Source organism: Thermothelomyces thermophilus, chromosome 5 (genome assembly GCF_000226095.1).
Source record: "Thermothelomyces thermophilus ATCC 42464 chromosome 5, complete sequence".
NCBI classification, from domain to species: Eukaryota; Fungi; Ascomycota; class Sordariomycetes; order Sordariales; family Chaetomiaceae; genus Thermothelomyces; species Thermothelomyces thermophilus.
This window is the reverse complement of record NC_016476.1, coordinates 1,900,968-1,925,942: the sequence shown is the minus strand read 5'-3', so window position 1 is coordinate 1,925,942 and position 24,975 is coordinate 1,900,968. Positions and strand designations below refer to the sequence as shown.

Here is a 24,975-nt window from a genome sequence, read left to right as displayed (position 1 = left end):
TGTAGCTAATTTACAAGTGTCAGCAAAATTAGGTTTATCTCTGCTCTACTATCTACCAGTGCGAGCATTTCGTGCTATCCCTAATGTGCTATTATCTATAGTCGCTTATCTTACTGCTGTCGTCTAAAGATTACGGCGATTTCTTATGTTTCTACTAGGAGGTCTTGATATAGTGGTCTCTTACGCTAGTTCCTCCTATACTATGCTACCACTTACTGCTATATAGGCATTAATAGTTTCTAGGCCCCTCGAAGGGCCCTAACCTGTTTCCTAGGTCAGTGCTAACCTCTTTGGTTGTTCGGCTAATAGTAGCTTTATCAATTATGCTCATTTCTATAAGCCATTAGGTGCTTGTAGTTTCCTACCGTTAGGTCTATTCTACTTTCTATCGTACATACTATAGCTTTATCTAAAGCTCCCAAATTCGCGATTTCGTTTCGTCTATGTAGTAGAGGTAATCGTTGCTCTAGCATAAGTCCTATATATCTCGTCCCGTTCTACAGTACCTAGGCCAGGCTCGTTTTAGAACTATTATAATACCTTCTAGACTCCGGTCCTCGATCTTCTAAAGCAATTCGGCCGCTCTGTTTCCTGCATCGTAGACCTATTCCACAGGGCAGAGGCTTCCGTCCTCATTTCCTCGTCAGGTTAGCTAGTGATTGTTTTCGAATTTGTTATAGAAGTAGTATCGGCATTTGTATACTATATACTAGAACTAGGGCACTTGTATATATGCCTCGTGTCGAGGGTGTAGTTGTGTAGCATTGCCTAGAAGGTATTTGAATTCTTTCTTAAATCCTTCCCATTGTACGTAGACTGTAGGTACTCTAATACTAAGATAGGAGTATTTCTTCTAGTAGTTTTCCTACGTATACTTGTCCTTTCCGCGGTTCGCGTATATAAACTGGTATTCTAGGTTTTACACGTCGTAGCTAAGTTGCTAGTCATCAAAATGCTTAGTGTAGCTATTAGGTCTATTATATATTATAGGCTGTTCTCCTTTAATAGTTTCTACGATACGTCGGAGTTCTCTTATTTCGTCCCTTATCTTATCGCTCTACTAGGCAAGTCGAGTCAAGTATCCGTCCTGTTCGCATAGTTCTATATTAAGCCGGAAAACTTTATTACAGTACTATTCGATTTGTTCTTAGAAGAATAGAACATTAGGTCCGGGTCTTTTAATTCCTTAGGTATTAGTTATCTACAATCTATCCTACCTCTGTATAACTATAAAACCCTACTACCTCAAGGCTAGGAAAATCGAAATTGGTAGTACGTACTCTCCTACTATGTCCTATTTGGCGAGACCTATCTCTAGGTCTATAGTGACCAGTTCGGAGTACGGTACTTGTCTATCTTTACTATTGCCATTATATCTAAGACTATCTGTATCGCTGTCCTTGTCTTTATAGCTTATAGCTACTACTTTAGTAATATTCTTAGTAGTTTCGTCGATATCTGTAATTTCTTTTCTAGGGACTAGCTTCTACTCTTTCTTCAGGCTTCGACATTCTCGCTTATAGTGCCCTTTCTTTCTATAGTTATAGTAGGTAACATTAGACTTGTCTTTAGTCGTCTTCTTCTAGTCTTGCTTCTATGCTACGTCCACATCTATAGCTCTAGGGTACGTCCTGTACGAGGTACTAGCGTATGCTCGTTTCTTCTTATCGTTAGCCTTGACCATAGTTCTGTTCGTTTGACCTCGTTTCTACTACTCCTATATATAGAGTCGATTATCGATTCTAATGGCCTATATAATATATTTGTCTAGGGTCTTAGGCTAATTGTACTTATATAGCTTGTCTTTAACCTTTTCCTTTAAGCTGTTATAGAACAATTATATTAATGCCTCGTTATTAAGCTAAGACTTAAACATGTCCTATCTAAACTATATAGCATAGGAGGCTACTAACTTGGTCTGTCGGAGATTAGCGAGTCTTTCTTATATATGAATTTTCTCGTCTTTGTCGCCAAAAACCTTCCAAAGCTCTTCTTCAAAACGGTTGTAAGATCGGAAGACTACCTATATAAACGCGTCTCGGTCGTCTTCGTCTTCCTTAGTGAGATAGTCATTCTACGTAGGCTTAAACCATCTAAGTACCTTGCCCTTTAGTCTTATAGCTATGTAAAGAACTTTAGCCTTATTATCTAGAAACTTATTATTATTAAGCTAGAAGTAGGATTAGAAGTTTGTTAGGAATCTTACAAGATCCTCCTTAGTTCCTCTATATTTGCTAGGTAGTTTGATCTTAATATAGCTCGCTTTAACAGTCTCGAGTATCTCGATTTTAGCATAGGCCTCGTTAATTAGTTTCTACAAGTACTTTTTGCCGTTCTCGAGTTCCTTAATTTGAGCTTAAGTAGCCTTATCTCTCTAGTCTAGCTCTTAGATCTATTACTAGAGTTAACTAAGCTAAGCAAGCAATTATTTAGCTATAACATTAGTAGCTATATCAGTGTTAAGGTCAAAGTCAAAATCACCTTTGTCCTAAACCATAATAGAATAAAGGGAGTAATAGCAATATATAATAAACCTAACTTAGACTTCTTCTAAAAGGGTTTAGACAAAGGTAGATTAAGCAGAACTAACAAGCAAGTTATCTAAGAGGTTTGGTAAAGCCAAAGGGTTTATAATAACACTTTAGTTATCTCCTTACAATGTTAGGGTACTGTGAGTTGTAAGTTGCTATCACTAGTAAACTCCTAGAGTTCGCTAGAACGAGTGACTATATATAATTTCCTGTCCTTCTTCCTTAAGTCCTAATCGTGCGATCGCTGCTGTGATCCTGCGATCGTTACCCAAGTGCTCGTCTGGATCGAAGTGCGATCACTGCGATCACTTCCTAATTGGTCTTTAGGTCTTGTAGTCCCTGATTGGCTCCGTGTGCCTTGCTGGGTCGCCTTATGTGGCCAAACCGTGACAGGGATATACTTCAAAGGTTATAGAAAGTAGGACTTATATTAGACCTTAAGAAGTATATATTTGCTATAAAAGAAGTTAAGTACCTTAGCTATATTATAGAGGTAGGGGCCTAAGTCTGTCTAGACCTTAAAAAGCTAGCCGCTATCTATAAGTAGGAGGTACTATAGAAGGTTTAGGGAGTATAAAGCTTCCTAGGGTTTGCTAATTTCTACTAAGACTTTATCTCTAACTTTTCTAGGCTGATAGAACCCTTGATACGGTTAACCTATAAGAATACCCTATTCTAGTAGGGGTTTAAGGAATAGAAGGCCTTTAACGCCCTTAAGACGGCCTTCGTATCAGAACCTATCCTTATATAATAGGACCCCGAATAGAAGATAGTACTCGAAGTAGATTGCTCTAGGATAGCGCTAGGAAGGTGCCTATCCTAGTAAGGAGAAGACAAGGTCTTATACCCTATAGCCTACTACTCCATAAAACTAACCCCAGCCGAATAGAACTATATAATCTATAATAAGGAGTTACCTGCGATTATCTCGTATCTAAAGGCCTGGTCGGCCGAGCTTTATAGTGTTATAGCTCCCTTTTGGATCTTAACTAACTATAAAAACCTCGAATACTTTTCCTAGCCTCGTTTAATTAGTAAGTAGTAAGCTCGATAGGCCGAGATACTCTCCCTCTTTAACTTTAAGCTCTGTTACCAACCCGGGTCGTAAGCGTCCTACCCTAACGCCCTATCCTATTGTAAACAAGACTTTCCCAAAGACGTATAGCGTATAGTATAACTTCTCCCTACTATTTGGATAGATATGACAGATTCCTTGATGTTATCTAAAGTATCCTACCTCCTAAAGGGGAGTACTATTTTTATAGACGAATAGCTAGTAGCCTTATAAGATAAGGGAGTTATTAAAGATAAATATTATATATACCGGCTCTAGGCTGTCTAGGATAGGGCCCGAAAATTTCCGAAGGAAGCGAATGTAATATAGACTTAGATTATAGACTACTCTCTTAATACGTAAGGTACTCTCTAATTCTAGGGTAGACTTTGGCTCCCTATATAGGAACTACTTACCACTACTATCCTTTAACGTATCTATAACTCCCCTATATTAGGTTACCTAAGGAGGAATAGACTATTTAAAATGCTCTAATAGGACTACTATTAGGATTTTATATTCCCGGACGTAAAGAGGTTTATAAGGAACTATTATACGTGTCGAAGGGCTAAGGTTTTATATTAACTACGATAAGGACTCCTCTAGCCCCTACCTATTGCTAACTATTTCTAGAAATAGATTTCTATCGATTTTATGGTTAATCTCCCTATATAAGACGAGAATTTACCCTAGTACCTTATAGTGATTACCGACCGGCTATTAAAGTACGTTTAGCTCGAAGCTATATCCTTGATAGGAGCCGATGCGTATACGCTCTAGTTCTAGGACGTATAATAGCGGTTTTATAGATTTCCGATATAAATTATTACTAATTACGGTTTAGACTAGCTTAGCTAGTTTTAGACTACTCTTTATAAGACTGTTAGGATCGAGTAACTACTATTAATAGCCTATTATCTATAGATAGATAGAGGTATGGAATATATAAATTAGAAGGTATAGACTATCTTATAGATCATAGTTTCCTTTGCCTAGTATGACTAGCCCGAATATCTACCCATATACTAGCTTATAATTAATAACTATAACTTAATAATGACTAGGACAAGTGTAAGCTACTTCCTCTATAGTTATAATATAAGCCTAATATAGTTTGCTAACCTATTAGATGCTCTTACCTTAACCCTATAAGAAAGAGCTATTGACTTCTTACACTACCTAAGAGAAGGTATAGAATGGACTTAGGCTATTATTATATATATATAATAGTGCTAATAAGAAAATGCTAATCGTTCTTGATATTTAGCTAAGAGATTTAAAGTAAGGGATAAAGTATAACTATCCTTATATAATATTAAGATTAACCGTTCTAGCTATAAACTTAACTAGGTTAACGCTAAGTATAAAGTAATTATAGTATTAATATCATTAATAGTAACTTTAAATGTTCTTTATAGCCTCTATCCTACCTTTTATATTAACCTTATCAAGTATACCACGTCTAACTATGACAAACCCAACTCAGACTTCTTCTAAAAGGGTTCAGACGAAGGTAGATTGAGCAGAACAAGCAGGTAGGTCGTTTGAGGGATTCGGTAAAGCCAAAGGGTTCACAACAACACTGAAGTTGTCTCTCACAGTAGTCAGCAACTCTTGGTAAGTACTGTAATTGTGATTGTTACCACTAGTGAACTCTAGAGTCTACTATAACGAGTGACTATCTACATGTATATATAATCCTAGTGATCACTCGTGATCACGGTGATTGTGAGTGATCGCATGGTGGTGGTCACCCTGATCACTGGTGAGCGTAGTGATCACTGTGCTTCCTATGTTGCAATTGGTCCTTTCATTCCTTCGGCTTGATTGGCCCGTTTGTGCCGGTGACCTAGGCGGCATCTGTATACATATTTCGTGACACTAACCTATTACCTTTGTAACGTATATTAGATTTCTAACTAGACCTAGTATTAGAACTTTCCTAGGAAGGACTCCTATAAGGGGAATATAAAGTAGAAGCGATCCTTATAGCTAGGAATACAAGGGGGAGAGGAAATCGACATGATATATTAGTAAAATAGAAGGGATATAATACCCTAACTTAGGAGCTATTAGAAAATCTAGAAAATACTAAGGCGCTTAACACGTTCAAGTAGGAGTAAGGAGATATATATCGTAATAATAGACTAGTTATAAATAGGAGGCAAGGAAGGGTATAAAAGCAAACAATATAAAATTTTTGTATAGGTAGGTAAACCTAGGGCGAACGAGCGGCAGGCATATCACAGTTATATTATAGATACGTTATAACTGTATTATAGATATACCTATAGAGATAGTCTAATTATAAAAATAAAAATGAATATACTAACTAGTACGTGACGCGCTTACTTTACGACCTTTTCCTCCTTATCCTCCTCCTTTAAAATAATAGTTATAGTAGTAAGGGTAAGGTCGTTACGGTTATAGACTAGGTACGCCGCGCGATCGACGGGCAAGGAAGAGCGGTAGGCGCGGGAACGGCCGAAGTCGATCGGCATAGGTATAGGGCATATAGAGGCGCTTAAGCAGGTATAGGAGGCAGGTAATAGAGTGCCGAGGACGTAGGTAATAAGGGTGGCATTAGTGTTAACTAAAGTCGATATATTCTCATTTATATATTATATCTAGTGTAGTATACTATCGTTCTATGCTATAGCGCGATATATAAGCTACCTAGTAGCTTATAGGGTAGGGTTAGGGCTGGCGGTAGGTTAGATAATGTTACTATAGTAGGTAAGAGTATTAGGGGTAGTGGTGGTAGCGACTAAGGCAAAGTCGTTACTAGAATGATAAGAACTTACGGCCTAGGTAGGGGTAAAGGTAGCCTATCTAGGCGAGCGGTTAAACTAGGCGGCCTTAAAGAGCGTAGAGAACGAACGTACTAGTATAGAGAACTTGGGCATTAGGATAGTACGATAGGCGCTTTAGTTAGTAGTCTTATAGTAGGTAAGGGAGGTAAGGGCGGTATTAGTATTATAATAACCTATAATTTTCTTAATACTTATATATAAGTAGAGGTTATTAGCCTAGAGCTATAGATTCTAAATATAGCTCTTATAGCTTTTATAGTATATTATATAAAAAGCGCCCTAACCTTAGATATACTTAACCTTATCGCCTTTTAGAAGTTAATCAATATATAGTAGGTAGTATTATTACTTCTTAGGCTATAGTTTAAACTCCTTATTAAAGAAGTTACCTTTAATAGCATACCTACTAAGGGAAAGGTTAGCATTCTTATACTATAAAATAAAAAGTTAATCTATACCTTATATATATATATAATAGCTGAAAATTAATATAAAAAAGAGAAAACTTATATAGTAATCTTTCTTCTTATTACTACTAAAGTAATAACTACTACTACTATTACCAAGTAAACTAATAGCTATTGATATATTGGATGGATATTAATTAAAAAAAAATTTAAGGGTATAATAAGGGTATAGGTAATAAGTATAGTTATAGGAGGTAAGGACGGTTAGAGGGCGTAAAGGAAGAGGAGAATTAGTTACAAGAGAGAGAATTAGGAAGAGGAGGGAAGAGGAGGGGGTATTTATAGGCGTTAGGAAGAGGGCGATAAGGGAGTATATAGGACCTAGGCAACCTACTTATTACATGTATAACTTACTACTACATATATAGGTCACATTATTCTAATAATAAAAGGAAGGAGCTTAGCTTTTATCCGAACTCGAATAGCTACCTATTCGCGCTCGACACGCCATTATACGCGCAGGTCACATTGTTATAGCAATAAAGGAAGGAAGGTACGGGACCTGCTCGCGGGACCGATATAGGGGCGGGATATAGGGTAGGTCGGCCCGGTAACCGCGAAAAGAGAAGAGGGGGGGTATGTTATAGGCCCGGGCTATACCCGGGCTGGATAATGCCCGGGCTTTGCCCGGGCACTAGAATAGACCTACCCTGCCCTACTTACGTATGCCCTATAGGTCTGTGGAGCGTTTGTTGCTCGTTTGTAACTCGTCCGGTAGATACGTGGCCAAGGCCTGGATAGCGCCTAACCTAGAGCTTAATTAGGCCCTACCTAGGTTATATATGTATATATTAGTTAAAAGGTACTCCTCTATATAACTCTTGTATTTTTCCTCCTTTTTTTCCTTAAGGTAGTCGAATAGAATATTGTATGCTTATCTATAGTTGCTATAAGGCTAGTATATTATATAAAGTCTTTAAGATAATATTTATATAGAATTCTTTAATAATAGTAATATCCTTAAGTGTTGGACTTTTTATATATAGATTATATGGTCTGTCTAGAGTGTTCTTGATAATCTAAGTTCCTTTCTTACTTATAGAAAACGTTATTATACTTACTTCCATAAACTCTAGCTTATTAAACTTAATATAGGACCTAGGAACAAGGAACTTCTTATTATTAACTAGGTAGGTAGACCTATAAGTATTAACTATAGTATTTTCTAATAAAGGATAGCGCTATATATTAATAGTACTAAATATATAATAATAGCTTATAAACTTTCTAAATAGCTAAAGGCTAATTACCAAAGTATTAAGGGAATCAAGGTATCCTATCTCTAACTATCTAGAATAGAATAGCTCCGTTTACTTAGTAATAAGCTAACTCTTTAGCTTAGCTTATCTTAGCTATTTAAGCTACTTATAAATTCTTTTATATTCCTTCTTAGAGAGGTATATATATTATTTATTACTATATAAGGCTTGCCTAAGTATATTATAATCTACTAGATCTTACTTATATCTAGGTTACTTATAGGGATACTTATAATCCTTCTAGTAAGTCTAGGAGCTCTTTACTTTCTCTTTACTACTCTTTTTAGCTATAGTAAGCTATAGAGTTATAAATACTAAATGCTTCTATAAGATTACCCCTAAGTTATCGTTATTAATAAAGATCTCTACTAGGTATATAAGCTTTCTAAGCTCTAGAAGACTCTTACCTAGTACATCTATTACTTTAGCCTCTCTTCTTTTATATACTACCTAGTCTAGTAAAATTCACATACTAATAACATTAAGGAAGGCAAAAATTCCTTAGGTACCTTATACCTTTAGAATATTATACTAGAGCACTTACTCGAATATAACGTTAAATTCCTAGAGCTAGCACTAGGGATTAATTCCTAAGCGCTTAATAGCATCTAAGTAGGTAACATACTAAGCTATGATTAGAGTATATATATCTATTTCTAAAGGAGCGATTATATCTTAGAGCGCTTATACTATAGCCTTGTTATCATTTATACCCCTTTCTTTTCTAGCTCTAGCTATATAATAGAGATACGGTTCTATAGTCTTCTTGATCTAGCTCTAGAGCGTCGTATAATTCCTAGAGTTCTTAGTAGAAAGGGTAATATCGACTCTCTACTGCTCGTTTAGACTTAAAAGCTCTTTGCCGATCTCTTCTATAATAGGTATATAGTTAGCAAATAGAGTAAAGGTATCCATTACAGGGATAGACATCTTAGAAGGTCCTAACGCTAGTATAAGCGCTTTAAGACGCTACTTTCGAACCGCTTTAATAATATTCTCTAGTACTTACTTATAAGTCAGGTATAGCGGTATCTGCTTACTCGGTTTATAGTCATCTTCTAGGTTGACCTCCCTCTAGATCTTTAGGAATCTAGCCTTCGACTTAAGAGTACTATACTAGGAGGGCTAGCTAGTAGCATTAGTAAGGTATATAGAGTACTTATTTAAGGACTTAGTTATAGTTAAACATATTATAGAGTAATGGTAGGAGTAGAGTATATATATTTGTAAAAGAGCAAGCTCTTAACTAGTTAATACTAGTCTAGTAAAAGAGTAGTTAAGGTACTAGGCTTATAACTGCCGAACGTAGTTATAAGCTCGAATAAGTATATAGGAGGTGTTAAGAGTAGTAGCAAGGAAGGAATAGAAAGAGTGCCTTGTTAAACTATCTATAAAGGAGAGAAAGAGCAATATAAATAGACAAAGGAAAGATGATCTATACGTCTATAAGGCTGCAAAGTGGCTTACAGCGCTTGTGGCTAGCATCCTAGAAGCTCTATCGCTTCTGACACTAATCCATATACCATTCTGGTAAGCCAAGCTTCTTACACTCCTCGTGGTATTCCTTATGGCGATTCGTGTAATGTAATACAAGATTCCACACTAGGCTTGTACGTCTCGGACCGGTGTATAACACCCGTTGCTCAGGGGCGTCTTCTTATACTCTCTTAACTCCCCCTTTCGGCTAACACTCTATCCTCGCTAACAACAGGCAAAAGCCGAAGACACAAAGCCCATGCAGCCCCTCTAAACCAATCCGCGACCTTCCACCCAAGCAGCACTCGATTGATTGGCTGTGGTAAGGATCTGCTGTTAGCTTCTCGGCCACATCATTGCGCATGCACTACGCATATGTGCGTCAGGCTCTGCTGCAGCTGCCTTCACCAAGCAACACCACTGAATCTGGAGCTTTTTTGCCCGTTTCATTGGTCCTGTTTAATGGAGACTCTCGGCCTTTTGCCGCACATGGCATCAGGTTCCAGCTGGCCATGCAGACGAGAATGGTAGCCGTCACTATGTAGTGGGAGCGATGCCCTGGGTGTGGGGGTTTTGTAGGGGCTGGACACACAACCATGGGAGATCTCAGCCCCTCTCGATTTACCCTTTGCTTCACAATCGGCCGCCCTTGGGGGAAACTAGCATGGCGTGTGTTTGTCAGCGCCGCATGTTTGCCAACTGCCAGGACCGTGGTGGCTTGACCTGCACCGGTTACAAGGACGTCTACTTGGGCAGCACGACGGTCAAGGTGCCTGGCTATGTCTGTCCAAAATGTTAGGTGTATTATCCAGGGCTCGGCTCTTATGTCCAGTTGGTATTGCCCGACCTCCTTAACATAAAACCCGACAAAGATTAGGCCGAATCACGTGTATAGTGATCCGAGAGTAGTTCCGTACATTGCATCGACTTCCCTAACAGGTTCTAATCACATATCTATCTGTCGTTCTCTTGTCTAAGGTGCCTTGATCTAATTTTTAATAATAAGTCGGACCCCCTATATACCGACCACCCCTATTTTCCGACCGCTTGGTAAACCCATACCGCTTCCTCAACCTAACCACTTTAACTTACCATAACTCTACCAATTCTATACCAAACAAGCTTATCTTTTGAATATATATTCGTTAGCTTACAATGGCTTATACTAAGCAGGATTTGTAGGATACGATTATACAATACTAATAGGGTATTTAGTTATAATAAAGTATCTATAAGGAATTCGATATTCTAAGGACAACTTTCCACGACCGCCTCTGTAGCTCTTAACTATATTTAATTGCTTCCGAACTATAGCAATCTCTTAGCCAGGTATAAGAAGAACGACTTACTAAGTAGGTTTTAATCTAGGCTACCCTAGGTATCCTACTAATGTATATACAAATTAAGGAGTTTGCTAGCCATATCCTCTAGGTATAAAGAGTAAGCTATATAACAATTAGAAAAGGCTAGTTAGCTCGGTTTCTTTATAGAAACCCTATTCTTAGAATCTAATAAGCCTATAAGATAGATTTAGTCTATATTAATAGCACTATTAACTTAATTATATATAGTTAATGGCTATAGCTAAGTATCCTAGCTATTAAGGGCATCTTACTAGCTAACCATTAAAATATAGATAAATATAACATTATAGAAGGGTAGAGAACCAACGGTCTAGTAGTTAGAAGTGCCTAAATACGTATAATTTAGTATAAAGCTCCTAGTTCATATATCTAGACTTTATTCCTTAAGTATATCTCTATAATAAGGATATCCCTCCCCCTAGTCATTATCTTTAAGGGCAAGAGTCTTTAACAATAGTAATTTCCTATCGATAAAACGGAACTAAAGGACTAGAGGTTCATAGTAATGGAGATAGGCTAGACTAATCGAACTATTATAATCAAATAGCTTTAAAAAGTCTTTATTCCTTTTAGCTAGCTAGAGGATAGTTCCTAGTAACGACTTCTAATACTAGATAGCTATAATAGCTATATAACTAATAACTTTATATAGCTATATTATGAGAATGATATCTAATTACTCTTTTTACCTCTATATACCTTTTATATCCTCCAGCCATTAGATCTATTAGTCTTTTCCCCCTTAAAGTACACTTACTAGAAGCTCCTTGATAATATAATATCCTAGGTAGAATCATCTATCTTAGGCAAACAGACAATGATTAGATATATTATCAAGGCTTAGAAAGAGGCTATTATAGCCTAGAATATCAAGGTAGGATAGAAGGTATCTAGGTTATAGCTAGTCAATATAGTAAAACCCTTAATAAGTAGACTCCTATTAGAAAGTTCGAATAATCTAACTAATCCTAACAAATAGCCAGCTTCTATATAAACTCTAGAACCTGTTTAACACTCCTAGCCTTTAAAAGGAGCCATTAACCTAATTTTTGGTATATTATAGAGGAAGTTAGACTTACGTAGTCAGCTAACCAACCTGTCTACCAAGACTTAGCACTCCTCTATATATAGGCTCCTATTTAGGAAGGTTAAGAAAGCTTTTGACTAGAAGGACTTTAAGTTAGCTTAGTTATAATAGGAAAACGAAGCTCTAAAGGTATAGTTAGAAGTAGCCCGGCCGTCAAAGAGGAAGAGGGTAATAGTAGATCCAAACAAGCAGTTTACGATGATTAAACAGATCCACCAGGCCTAGATAGAAGCCGGCCATATAGAGGACCTTACTACCGAAGAGAGTGGCTTAGAAAGTGTAGAATCAACGGCTTCCTATATTGTAGTTGGTTGAACAGGTCTGTAATATATGTGGTTGAAGAAGATGGGTAGTTGTAGGTGCCAAGGTTTGCCAAGCGGTCGGAAAATGGGGGTGGTCGGTATATGGGGGGTCCGACTTACGCGCCATATTCCAATTGACCTATTTAGACATCCTGACTCCTAACTCACACTTCTTAGACGAACTTGAATTGTGGCTGAAAGCATATTAAATTGAAAGTCGATGATAGAAGATGGTTCCAATAGATGGAAGAATGGTTCCAATTGATGGAAAAGTTGGTAAGTTGTAAATAGTTCAAAAGAGCGATGTCTTCTTCCTACCTTTGCTGGCCCTGTGGCTCTGTATAAGTAGAGGATAGGAACAAAGAACCCTCCGTTTGCCAGCCCGTTTACCAGATCTATAGGTCTTATCTTATCCATCCTTACATGATGGACGTGTCTGTAGACAACGTACTGCATCAGTTGACGTCCTAGCGGCAGCAAGATCCAAGCCGTAGCGAAATCTAAAGCCACAGCGAAAATCCATAAGATACTTAGCGTCTCGTAGCGCTGGAAACATTAAAAAGCATGGAAGTCATGGACCAGCCATAACGTTTGATTTAGGAGGCCCATTGTGTGGGGTAAAAACACCTGTGTAAATACATCATCATCCTCATCACGCCCTCGAAGTCCAGCTCCGGCCCCCGACTAAAGCCCAGCGAATCTCGGCCTCTAGTACCCTACTCCGCAATAATACCCAACAGGTGACATCCGAATCAAGCAGCTCGCCATGCCCAACCAACCAACCAACCCCCATCTTTGGACCAGTGCTGAATGCGCAATCTACCGCCGCGTAGGCGGCCGTGTCCCGCCGGGCCCGTGTGATTTCCAATACCTGCAGTATACAACCTGCCCCGCGCCCTTGCACGTCGGACAATATTTCTCTCCCTTAAAGCAACCGGTTCTGCCGCAGCCACTTCTGTTACCGCAGCATTTGACCATGCCGTAATTACACTTCGTGTTCGTGCATGCTTTGGGTTCCGCAACCGACTGGCTCCAGAGCTGGTGGCATTCGTCGCAGGTAATGCCCATGGTGACTAAGTGGCGATCTTGAGATTTTGCGAGAGAAGAAACGAGTAAGGGTCTCCAAGTGAGTATATTGCTGGCGTGATGAAATGAATACTTTGGTTGCTGTGTACGTGTGTGACTATAGAAGAAAGATTCGGAATTCTCGAGGTTCAGCTTCTCATCTCTTATATATATTACCTTTCTTATCCCTGCTTGCTTAACCCCACACTTTCCCTCTGCGCCATGAAACAAGCGTCTATCACTACCTGCAGGCTCCTCGGCCCTCCATTGCGGCGTCATGGTTAGTGTAAAGCCAGGAGACCTACTAACTAGTTCGTGTCTAATCCCAAAGGATCAGAAACACATGGTGTCTTCTATATTTGTATCTCGGAGCAAAGGTACAAAAACGATGGTTTCTGCAAGTAATACCCATATACTCTTACGTAGAAGAAGGATAGAAGGAACGCTTTTGCTTCCATTTATAGTAGTTAAGTCAATGGGATCACTCCTATTTGCCCTAAAATAAGGTCGGCAGGATGATATGCGTCTCAAACTTCTGACGGCGTAGGATCGCGTGTGCTCACTCCTAGTACCTGTTGGAACAGGGGTTGGAAATTACCCCTGAATTAGCGCCTTTGCAGTGTTGATACCTCATGTCGCCCAACTGGGCCAGTTCTTCCACCCAACAACAACTCAATCAATCAAGCAATTGCTTGCCCACTTCTATCGCTATTTTGCGCTCCATTACGCAGTTCCAGTTGACATCCATCATCGCAATATTCCATACAGTGGTTCCAACAGTACCCATATTGGAAGTCCAACAGCCACGTATCTATAGTATCACAGGTAAAAGCACTTACAATAGAGCATGCGGAAGCTACAAGGCAGGCAGTGTGTTAACTGAAGCTGTAGATGTTCGATATTCTGATCAAAGTATAACGCGCCTCGCACCATCTGTTACGGTACGGGCGACACACCGGTTGCAAAACGCAGGGTACTGATACGACAGACCCTTGCGCCAAAAAACAGCCCAAATTGACTGACCGCACGTCAACTTGTCAATTCCCACCTATATGTCACACACTTTTGAAGCTAACCGACTATGGCCGAGGGCTGCCGAGGCCCCGAACGGGCTCAGCCCGTTACACAATCACTGTCTTATCTGTCTGTCTATGTACTATACCAATACCCACCCATGCTTCCTCTTGTAACGGGTTAGACCTGTGACGTGATTAGCTGTATGTAGTGTAGAGAAGATAGATAGGTGGGCACATTTGGTCTGTGCGCGCACAGGGAAAACTTCCGGTGCGCGGCCGCCTCAGCTTGGCGAAATGAGGGAACAAAAAGGCGTCGGTGATGAGGAGCGCATGGGGGGAGGCAGGGGACCGAGCGGAGGAAACGAGGAAGGGATGGAGGCAGAGAGAAGTCGAGAGTACAAGAAAGGGACGTCGAAGGAGGAGGCTCCTATTTATGCGGCGGGCGTGTTGGAGGCCGTGCGAGCGGGGCAGTTCGGACGGTTCTGACATGGCGCCATACCCGATTAGGAAGGGCGCCATTCCCGGCGGGTGCGACAGCGAGTTCTGCATTACAACAAAAATAATACCTTGAAAGTCCACTAGTTCATGGTCATCAGCTCCACGATCGAATCCACCGACCCAAACGCGGCCTTTAAGCCTACGTTCATCGCTCTCCTGTACCGCAGCAACAAGACCATCCCGCCCGCCAGCAGGGGCAGCCCGACCAGCCCGACGAGCCCGCGCACCAGCATCCGGCCTTGGTGCTCGCTCTTGGCTACAACCTCTGAGTACCGCTCGTTGCCGAACGAGACGCGCGAGTACTTGGTCTGCCAGCCGAGCGACGGCACGTACTTGGCGAGCGCCTCCTCGAGGAACTTGCGCAGCCGGTAGCCGGGCGACAGCACCGACGCACGCATCTCGACGTAGTTTTGCAGTGCCAGGTCGTTGATGGCGTGCGCGTCCGGCACCCGCACAGCCGTGTACTCGGCTAGGGCGCGCCCGCGGGAGCTGGCCCGGTCCGCGCCCGCGCTGAGCTCGTCCATGCGTGCGTGCTTGTCGATCACGTCGAAGAGGATGCGCACGTCTTCCAGCCCGGCGTTCATCCCCTGCCCGTAGAAGGGGACCATGGCGTGGGCGGCATCTCCGACCAGGACGACAGACGAGCCGTAGTGGTGCGGTTGGCACTTGATCGAGATGAGCGGCAGGTGCGGGTTGCGGCGGAATGACTCGATCAGTTCAGCCGGCGGGATCAGCGCCGTGACGCCGGGGAAGTGCCTATCAAAGAAGGGCGGAATGAGCGAGCCGGTAGAGTCGGATTCGAGGTGTTCGTAGAGCGCAGCGGGGGCGAACAGGGTACAGGTGAAGGAGCCGTCCTGAGCGTGTTAATTGGAAGAGGATTAATTGTATGAGGAAGACGACAACATACGCCGCTGGGAATGGCAATGAACATGAAATCCTTGCCCGGCCAGATGTGAAGGTGGTTCGGGGATATCGCAAATTTGGAATTCAAACTCGCGTCCGGGGCGGTCGTCTTGGGTCGGATCTGAAATTCGCACCACAGGGTATCGACGTACACTTGCTGGTAGTCCACGCGCGTGTACTTCATCATGTGGTACCTGACAGCAGAATGGGCGCCATCAGCGCCTATCATAAAGTCAAAGTCAACTTCGACCTCGCGAGCTCGCTGCCCAGGAGCCGGAGCCGATCCATTCTCCCGAACTTCAAACCAGGCCTTGTTCTGCCGGAAATTGGCGCCGGTGAGCTTATGGTTGAAAAAGAAGGTCACATTGGGCATCCCCTCCAGGATATCGAGCAGACGCTCGTTAAGACGGCTGCGGTCAACAGCGAGGATGGACTGTGAAGTTAGCTCGCGTCCCGAAACTTATGGCGGAAGCGAGAGTCTTACTCGTCCGTGTACGCCGTCGTAGTCTTGGGGCTCCTCATATAGATCGCCGTTGGCTCGTCTCCCGTGAATCATGCGGCCACGCATCGGAATCGTGGCTTCCAAAACATTTTCAAGAAGTTTTGGTTGTCCAGAATGGCGCATAGCATTGATGCCGCGTTCCGAGAGAGCCAGGTTGATGGATTTGGTGAAGTTGAGCGGCGTCGTCGTTGGATCTCGGAGATCTAACCCATGTTACAATCAACAAACGGGCCCTAGTAACCTACGACGGAGATATCAAAGATGTCGACGGAAAAGGCAATAACGGAGAAACACTGGCAAGTAAACGAGAAAAAAAAAAGGCTCACTCACCACTTCGCAGCTCGTATATCTCGACATCGTCACCCCGATTTGCGGCATACAAGGCCGCAAGTGAGCCAACGGGGCCGGCTCCAATCACGACAATTTTCTGCTTTTTCTCCATTGAATATGTCCCTCGCGGGGTGTGAACGGGTGTGAGAAACTCGAACAGGGCAAAATGTTGGAGCTCAGGTGATGATGGCTGCTTGGATTCATTGAGATCCATCGGCTGATCCTGGCAGAGCGGCTAGGATCGGAACCCGCCCGGAAACCCCTGTTTGCCGATCAGCGTTGGTCAGCCACAGCCACTGTTCAATTCGTTTCGAGCCATGTTCAGCGCCACACCCGCCGCATTCCAAAAATATTCAGCGCCGGGCACGCTTATCTGAAATTCATACTAACGTACTCCGTACCCATTTTCTCTGACCTCCTTCCCGTTCGTGGGAAGTTTAAACCGCGAGATATTCGGCCTCATTACGCTTTAGTTTTTTTAGGTTGCGAACGGGAGAGCTTGTCTCTTAACGCCGATTTTCGAAGGCCGCCCTACTCCTACCCTCCTCCCCCGCAATCCGCCCCCGACACAAACATGGCCAAAGAGCCGCCAACGAAGAAGTGCCTCGGTGCCGACTGCGAAAACGAAGCCAGCTCGCTCCAGTGCCCCAAGTGTCTAAGTCTTGGTATTAAGGACAGCTACTTCTGTTCCCAGGAATGCTTCAAGAAGAACTGGGTAGGCCGGGCGTTCACTGCCCCTCCGTCTGGCTGGGCACCACAGAGCGCTTTGGACTGACGCCAACATTGCCAGGCTACCCACAAGAATATTCATAAGCAAGAAAACAGTATTTTAAGCCACTTCTTTACTCCAAAGGTCGTGTCTGAACCAGATCCAGAAACCGGCTACTACAACCCCTTCCCGACGTTCAACTTTACCGGCCCCCTCCGGCCAGTCTATCCCCTTTCCCCGAGACGCGAGGTCCCCAAGTCGATACCCCGTCCCGACTACGCCGAAGATGGCATTCCAAAACACGGCAGGTCCCTCGTCAGGACCAACAAGATTGAGCAACTAGACGCCAAGGGCCAGGAAGCCATGCGCAAGGTCTGCCGGCTGGCGCGCGAGGTGCTCGACATTGCAGCTGCTGCAATCCGCCCGGGAATCACGACGGACGAAATCGACGAGATTGTTCACAATGCTTGCATCGAACGGAATGTGAGCCAGCTCCTCATTCGTCTGGCCTTTGATCTTATGCTAATTCCCTGGAAAGTCTTATCCATCACCCCTCAACTACAACCACTTCCCTAAGTCGGTCTGCACCTCCGTCAACGAGGTGATTTGCCACGGGATACCTGACAAGCGTGTCCTGCTTGACGGAGACATCATCAACCTCGACGTCACGCTGTACCATGAGGGCTACCATGGCGATCTGAATGAAACATACTACGTCGGCGACCGGGCTAAGGCTGACCCCGACACGGTCCGCGTCACCGAGACGGCCCGCGAGTGCCTCGAGGAGGCTATTAAGCTGGTCAAACCCGGAACGTTGTTCCGCGAGTTTGGAAATGTCATTGAAGCTCATGCCAAGTCTAGGGGCTGCAGCGTCATCCGAACCTACGTCGGCCATGGCATCAACAGCGTCTTCCACTGCCCGCCCAACATCCCACACTACGCAAAGAACAAGGCCGTTGGCGAGTGCAAGCCTGGCATGACCTTTACCATCGAGCCCATGATCGCCCTGGGCAAATACAGGGACGTCACGTGGCCTGATAACTGGACCAGCACGACGATCGACGGAAAGAGGACAGCTCAGTTCGGTAAGCAACCTGAAGTTACCGACCCTGAACGATGGCTGATTGGCTTTCAGAGCACACCCTCTTGGTGACGGAGACGGGCGTAGAGGTTCTGACAGCCCGGAAAGCGGACTCTCCAGGTGGGCCGGTTCCGATGCCGCCCGCAGCGGCGAACGGAACGAGCTAGGACAGCATCTAGTCAAGAGGTAGAACTGTTCATAGTTATGTTATCGTGACCGCAAGTTCTGTGATACCCGGGAAATAACTCCCACGCGAGGAAGCACGAAGCAAACAGCCCTTGATACCCTAGACGTCCATAAGGCGAACTGACGGTTTCTTTTGGACCGTGGCTCGCACATCGGACACCAGCTCTGCAGAGTAAAAAGCCATTGAACATGTTGTCAAAAATGCATTGTTCAACCTCGACCACTCCCGAATCTGTATTTGTTGGTTGTGCAGCTTCCTTCGAGACCCACTTCTTCTTCCCCCGGCATGCACGAGGCTAATGTCACCTACGGCGCCCCACTTGAATCGTTTTTGGCATCGCCCAACCACCAAGCTAAAGACCTATTCTTCCCGTTCTCCGGCGAGCTGTTGTCATTCTCCCTTTTGCACCCACCAGCGATCGAAAATCGTACTATTTTTCTCCCGTCGCAGCTGCCACGCGACTCGGCCGTTACCGCAATCCACCCTAGCAACAAAGAATCTTCAAGTCCGCTAACCCTGCCGATTGCTGGGACGACGAGCTCGCGACATCCGTCATCGTCATCGTCCGCCACACCTCATCGCAACCCCTCTTTGCGCGTCGCGAGGGCTTTTGATCCTTGACACGCACGTTCGAGTAACGATCGATCCTAAAGAACACCCCGTAGCAGCGTGAAAATGTCGGGCGAGGCGTGGCTATACCTCTTCGCCGTCATCATAAATGCGGTCAACCTGTTCCTGCAGGTGTTTTTCACCATCATGTACAGCGATCTGGAATGGTACGAAGTACCCGAGCAACATGTTTTTCAGCGGCCAGACATGGCGAGCAATGGCCGATGCGGGGGGTCGCCACGCGACACGACTTCCCGCGTCACGAGCCTGCTGCCTACGGTCCCTTTCCTAAACGCACCGGATTGCTAACGCGAGTTGCGCGCGCAGCGACTACATTAACCCGATTGACCTCTGCAACCGCCTCAATACATACATCATTCCCGAAGTTGCTGTCCACGGATTCCTGACCTTCCTGTTCTTGATCAACGGATACTGGCTTCCGCTGATTCTCAACCTACCCCTGGTTGCGTACAATGCCAAGAAGTACGTAGTTTTCTCACCGATTCCGAACTGAAAGGGAAGTGCTAACAAGTCCAGGATCATCGACAACACTCATCTCCTCGACGCCACTGAGATCTTCAGGAAGCTCAACGTTCACAAGAAGGTGAGACCCCATTTTACCATCTCATCCGAAGGGCCGAGCTAATGCATGCTTGCAGGAGTCCTTCACAAAGCTCGGCTTCCATCTCGTTCTGTTCTTCTTCTACCTGTATAGCATGATTGTCGCTCTGATCAAGGACGAGGCTCACTAGGCGTCTTCTCGACCGATCATGTTCGTCCAACGAACTCCTCTCTGACTTGCTGTCTTGGAGGAGTTCCGGGATGTTGTCGGCTTGGGGGGCGCGCTGCGGTTTCCAAATCGGCGAGTCTCCGTCCATTTAGATAGATGGCTTCTGGGCGGCACAGGGCGTTGGTAATGGCAGCACGAACACGGATATGAGATACATGACGGCAGATGAAGGCTACGGCGAGTAATGATGGGTCTGAGTGCCGGATTGGGGTTAACTGACAGGGCTCGGCAACGGATACGGGCGTGATATCCGTAGCTCGATGGCATCGGGATCTGGATAAAAGTGTTACAGACTCGGGAGATGCCTCCCATTCTCGGCTAGCGCATGGACACGGCACGGCTGAGTTCGCTTTCTGATTCTAGATTGGCGCAGTCATGGGCGGGAAGTTTCAGCGGCGTTAGCTCTGGGAGTTCTCCGGGTCATTTCCTCGTTTGTATTGTACTCCATACTACGAATATTGGACTGCTCATGTGGGGGAGAGGCTTGTTCCGGCGATGCATCTCACTTTACGTACTCTGTAAGACCGTGTAACATTCAGGTAGCTACCGTATCATCGGAGCCATCGTTCGCTTCACCGTCCTTGAAACGAAGGCTTGCCGAGAGCCATTGAGTGGAACATGGCGCCAACCGCGAGCCTTGGAGCCGCAAACTGAAAGCTTGCCTGGGCGGCATATGGCCCGTGCACGCATGCCAAATGCCAATGCATAAGCTTTCTCCCTTGTGCTCTGTTAGTTATCTTATCTTCTCAGAAACCGAAACCATCACCAGCCTGTTAACGCGATTCAGAAGAGAAACCCATCAAGGAGCCAGCATCCTGGCCTGATTCGCAAGTGGCGGAACAAACCAACCGATCGCACCACACAGAGCTCTGAAGAGCTTGGTTTTTTTACCTCCACCCCCAGTAGAATATGGCCGACTCCTTCGGCGACTACCCTCCCAATCTAACCGTCAAGGACGCCCTCATCGTCCGCGAAACAGAAGGTCCCTCACACGCCGTCACTCCGTACACGGGCACCGACCTCGCGCGCCCGCGGCTCGGCCCCGCAAACCCATTCCGCGACGATGGGCCATCGGCCTCGAGAAAGCGCAAGAATGTCCTCACGGGCCACGCCGAGGAGACCTTCATCTCGGAGCACACCTTCCGGGCCAAACACCGGGCCGTGGAGGGGGACCAGCGGCACGGCACGCTGACGAACCGCGAGCAAAAGGAGGTGAACAAGCGGTTGCGGCGGGAGCGGGAGGACAAGGGGGACGCGACGATCGCGGACGGCGACGGGGCGTACGTCGGACCGTGGGCGCGGTACAAGCGGGAGCGGTACGAGGAGGTCGAGGTGGGCGAGGGCGAGGAGGTGGAGCTGGCCAGCGGGGAGGAGTACGAGATCGTGGAGGAGGGCGAGGAAGAGGAGGATGATGTGGTGCCGAGCGGGACGGTGGTGCAGGCGCCCGCGCCGTCGCTGGCGAGGCGCAAGGAGGCGGAGGAGATGGGCGTCGAGACGACGACATTCCACGGCTCGAGCGAGTACGACTACCTGGGGAGGACGTACATGCACGTGCCGCAGGACCTGGACTTCTCGCTCACGAAGGAGGTCGGGAGCATCACCAACTACATCCCGAAGAAGATGGTGTACTCGTGGAAACACCACGGGAAACCCATCACTGCGCTGCAGCTCTTCCCGAGGTCGAGCCATTTGGGGTTGTCGGGCGCAGCGGATGGGTCGGTACACATCTGGGACGTCTACCGGGACAGGGAGCTGCTGCGCTCCTTCTCGGGGCACAACAAGGCCATCTCGGACCTGTCGTTCAACAACGACGGGACCAAGTTCCTGTCTGGCGGGTTCGACAGGAAGATCCGGCTGTGGGACACGGAGACGGGGCAGTGCGTCAACCGCTTCAACTGCGGCAAGACGCCGCACGTCATCAAGTTCAACCCCTCGGCGGAGAACGGGCACGAGTTCCTGGCCGGTCTGTCCGACAACAGGATCCTGCAGTACGACAGCCGGGCGGGCAACGAGACGGTCCAGGAGTACGATCACCACCTGGGCGCCATCAACACCATCGAGTTCATCGACGAGAGCCGCCGGTTCATGTCCACTTCGGACGACCGCTCCCTCAGGGTGTGGGAATATGGCATCCCCGTCGAGATCAAAACCATCAGGTATGTCTTACAGTGTTCTTTTTTTCCTCCCTCTCTCTATATGTATCCAAAGTTCAACAAGCAACCATTGCTGACGTCATTTCAGCGAACCCGACATGTTTGCTCTCACAAAGTCCGCGCAGCATCCCAGCGGCAAGTACGTGCTCTATCAATGCAGCGACAACTCCATCGTTGCCTACTCGTCCGGTCCCGAAAAGTTCCGGCAACATCGCAGGAAGGCATGGCGCGGGCACAACACCGCCGGCAGTGCCATCGGACTCACTTGCAGCCCGGACGGGCAATTTGTCGCCTCGGGCGATACAGGGGGCAGCGTGTGCTTCTGGGACTTCAAGACGTGCAGGATGTACAGCAAGCTCACCGCCGACAGCGCGGGCGGGGCGATCAACTGCGTCGCATGGTCGGAGCAGGAGACAAGCAAGGTGTTTACGGCGGGAACCAAGGGCGAGATCAGGCTTTGGGACTAGACGGGCGGCGGGAGAAGACGCACTGCGACTCTTTGTCGTACGTCCGCTGTGGTGGAAGTCTGGTCAATTGATGTTACTTCCTTGCGGCATGGTTCGCCCAGGGAGTATAGAGAGAGAGAGAGAGAGAGAGGGAGGGACGGAGGGACGGAGGGGCGGACAAGACAAGCCATTGTTTTCAGAGACACACTCGAGGCACACTGCCACCAAAAAGAAAAAGAACTTTTCGAACTTTAATCATCTGGTTTACGGCTCGACATCTGAAACCTAATCTACCTCTGGACCCCTTCCGTCTCCGCGATCCTAAAGACGTACTTGACCGCGCTCGCCTTGCCGTCCCTCAGGTTCAGCAGCGCCGTTTGGATACCTCCCAGGCCCCCGGGCACCACCTCGGTCCTCTGCGGCTTGAACCAGCCCTCCTGCAGGCCCTTGGCGAAGTACCTGAAGTAGACGTAGCCAAAGTCCTTGGCCTCCTTGTGCACGGTGCCGACCATGGTGAGGGTCTTGTCGACCCCCTCGGGCAGGTCCTGCTCGACGCCCAGCACGAAGGTGACCTTGGCGCCGAGCTTGCCCTGGGCGTCGCGGGCGCCGGCGCGCTTCAGCACCTCGACGACGTTGGGGACGCTGCTCTTCTCCGACACGGCGTCCAGCACGTGCGCGACGGGCGGCCTGCCGTCCAGGGCCCGGACCAGGCCCGAGACGACGGCCTCGTCGCCCTGCCGGTAGTCGACGACGGCGTCGCCCTTGCTCGGGTCGAGGAAGCCGGCGACGTAGTCGGTCGCGCGGCCGGCGACGCACAGGATCGGGTGGATGTTGCTGCGCCGGGCGAGCTGCACCGCGTAGATGCCCACCGCCGAGGCGGCGCCGTAGATGATGAGCGGCGTCTGCGTCGTCGCGGGCGACCACGGCTGCGGCAGGCCCAGGCGCAGGTACAGACCCACGGCCGCCGTCATGGCGGCGAGGGGGACGGCAGCGGCCTCTGTTTGGGGTTTGGGCGGGCTCTGGTCAGTACTCCTTGTCGGTAATGCATAATTATAAGCTGAAAGAGGGGGGGGTCTGGGAAGACGCGCCGGGGGGAGGGGAGGGGGGACGGCGACGAACCCTCAAAGCTGACCGACTCGGGGATGTGGAAGGTCGTGTGCTGCCATGCGATGGCGTACTCGGCATAGCTGCCTCCCGAGGTGCGCATCTCGTGGAAGGCGGCCACGCGGTCGCCCGGCTTGAACTCGAAGACATTGGCGCCGACCTTCTCGACGATGCCGGCGATGTCGTCGCCCTGATTGGTCGAGCCGCCAAACCACTCGGGCAGTTTCCAGTCTTTGGGATTGGAGCCCGAGACGACCACCTTGATGAGAACCTGGTTCTCGTTCGGGTTCGGAATGGGCGAGTCCACGATCTCGACTTGGGTTCCTGAGCGAGATGTGGTGTCAGATCGCAATGTGGTTCGAGATTCCGCGAGATAAAAACAGGGGCGGTCGGGAGAAGCTCGTTACCTTTGCTAACGAGTGCTTCCTTCATCGTGGGCGACATTGTGCGGTGCTCTCGTCTCCTTGTACCAAGGGGGCGTATCGGTTGCGTTTGGAGTGCTGCTGTGTGAGGATTGCGTGGGGGTTGTGAGAGCGGAGAAAATATGAATAGCAGATATCCATCACTCCAAACAAGGACGGGAATGTTGCTGCACCACTCCGTAGTTGGAGTAAGGTTCTCAAACGTGTCTACCCGATTATCAAGCACGGTGGAACTCGAAAAGGAAGGAAATAGAAACTCAAGATTGTCCCGTCACTCCACTCGTGACGCCATCTGCTGTCATATTCCCAAGGTGCGATAGCAGCCACCATCCATCAAACCCACCCTCTCCCAAGGTAGGCAGTATTTCCCCGCGCACCGGAGCGCCGAGCTCCGATCTGCGGGCTGCTCGCGGGGGCATACGGTACGGGTATGACACTTTCGATACCTAGGCCTGAGAGCTCACTATTGAGTGCAAAAATACGGAACATGTCGCATATGCATTAGTGCCTGCAGGTACGGAGTAGCTTCCCGAAACCGACAAGGCGGCCGGTTGAGCTGCTCGAGTCGCTCGGAAGCTACATCTAGACTCCATCAAGAAAGAGGTGACACGAATGGCTCGGATGGAGCCGATCTGGTGGATCACTGGTCGGAGAGACGGGCTGTGGATTTCGGAAACGCTTCCGGAGGCGGCGCAACAGCGATCTCCACCAACTCCGTTTCATCGTACGGAGTAAGTACAGTACCTTACGCACCTTCACTTTGGCCAGAACTACTACGGCAAGGGAATTTGTATGTGCGACGTACAG

The 24,975-nt window shown here is 46.7% G+C and overlaps 7 protein-coding genes across 7 annotated transcripts; 3 read left to right on the top strand and 4 right to left on the bottom strand.

Moving 5' to 3' along the window:
• Positions 1–5,873: 5,873 nt before the first annotated feature.
• Positions 5,874–6,491, bottom strand: MYCTH_96005 (uncharacterized protein; the record flags this gene model as incomplete). Its single annotated transcript, XM_003665052.1, has 4 exons — positions 5,874–5,886; positions 5,938–6,178; positions 6,390–6,417; positions 6,471–6,491. The coding sequence occupies 4 exons, from the start codon at positions 6,489–6,491 to the stop codon at positions 5,874–5,876; spliced, it is 303 nt and encodes a 100-aa protein (XP_003665100.1).
• Positions 6,492–12,917: 6,426 nt separating this feature from the next.
• MYCTH_2308450 (uncharacterized protein) lies at positions 12,918–13,556 on the bottom strand. Its single transcript, XM_003665051.1, has one exon. It carries the CDS (start codon positions 13,419–13,421, stop codon positions 13,173–13,175), a length of 249 nt encoding a protein of 82 aa, XP_003665099.1. The 5' UTR covers positions 13,422–13,556; the 3' UTR covers positions 12,918–13,172.
• A 1,410-nt stretch (positions 13,557–14,966) lies between these two features.
• On the bottom strand, positions 14,967–16,871 carry MYCTH_2308449 (uncharacterized protein). The gene is made up of 4 exons (XM_003665050.1): positions 16,668–16,871; positions 16,320–16,540; positions 15,840–16,268; positions 14,967–15,786 (listed from the first exon to the last, which is right to left on the bottom strand). The coding sequence occupies exons 1-4, from the start codon at positions 16,777–16,779 to the stop codon at positions 15,013–15,015; spliced, it is 1,536 nt and encodes a 511-aa protein (XP_003665098.1). The 5' UTR covers positions 16,780–16,871; the 3' UTR covers positions 14,967–15,012.
• Positions 16,872–17,000: 129 nt separating this feature from the next.
• On the top strand, positions 17,001–18,881 carry MYCTH_2308446 (uncharacterized protein). The gene is made up of 5 exons (XM_003665049.1): positions 17,001–17,382; positions 17,458–17,491; positions 17,543–17,859; positions 17,915–18,461; positions 18,512–18,881. The coding sequence occupies exons 1-5, from the start codon at positions 17,242–17,244 to the stop codon at positions 18,622–18,624; spliced, it is 1,152 nt and encodes a 383-aa protein (XP_003665097.1). The 5' UTR covers positions 17,001–17,241; the 3' UTR covers positions 18,625–18,881.
• Positions 18,882–19,056: 175 nt separating this feature from the next.
• MYCTH_2315877 (uncharacterized protein) lies at positions 19,057–20,523 on the top strand. The gene is made up of 4 exons (XM_003665048.1): positions 19,057–19,420; positions 19,581–19,736; positions 19,791–19,857; positions 19,913–20,523. Exons 1-4 carry the CDS (start codon positions 19,320–19,322, stop codon positions 20,003–20,005), a joined length of 417 nt encoding a protein of 138 aa, XP_003665096.1. The 5' UTR covers positions 19,057–19,319; the 3' UTR covers positions 20,006–20,523.
• A 239-nt stretch (positions 20,524–20,762) lies between these two features.
• Positions 20,763–22,880, top strand: MYCTH_2308439 (uncharacterized protein). The gene is made up of 2 exons (XM_003665047.1): positions 20,763–22,199; positions 22,285–22,880. Exons 1-2 carry the CDS (start codon positions 20,953–20,955, stop codon positions 22,661–22,663), a joined length of 1,626 nt encoding a protein of 541 aa, XP_003665095.1. The 5' UTR covers positions 20,763–20,952; the 3' UTR covers positions 22,664–22,880.
• A 7-nt stretch (positions 22,881–22,887) lies between these two features.
• MYCTH_83864 (alcohol dehydrogenase-like protein) lies at positions 22,888–24,453 on the bottom strand. The gene is made up of 3 exons (XM_003665046.1): positions 24,154–24,453; positions 23,762–24,070; positions 22,888–23,639 (listed from the first exon to the last, which is right to left on the bottom strand). Exons 1-3 carry the CDS (start codon positions 24,188–24,190, stop codon positions 22,933–22,935), a joined length of 1,053 nt encoding a protein of 350 aa, XP_003665094.1. The 5' UTR covers positions 24,191–24,453; the 3' UTR covers positions 22,888–22,932.
• Between the last annotated feature and the right edge of the window lie 522 nt (positions 24,454–24,975).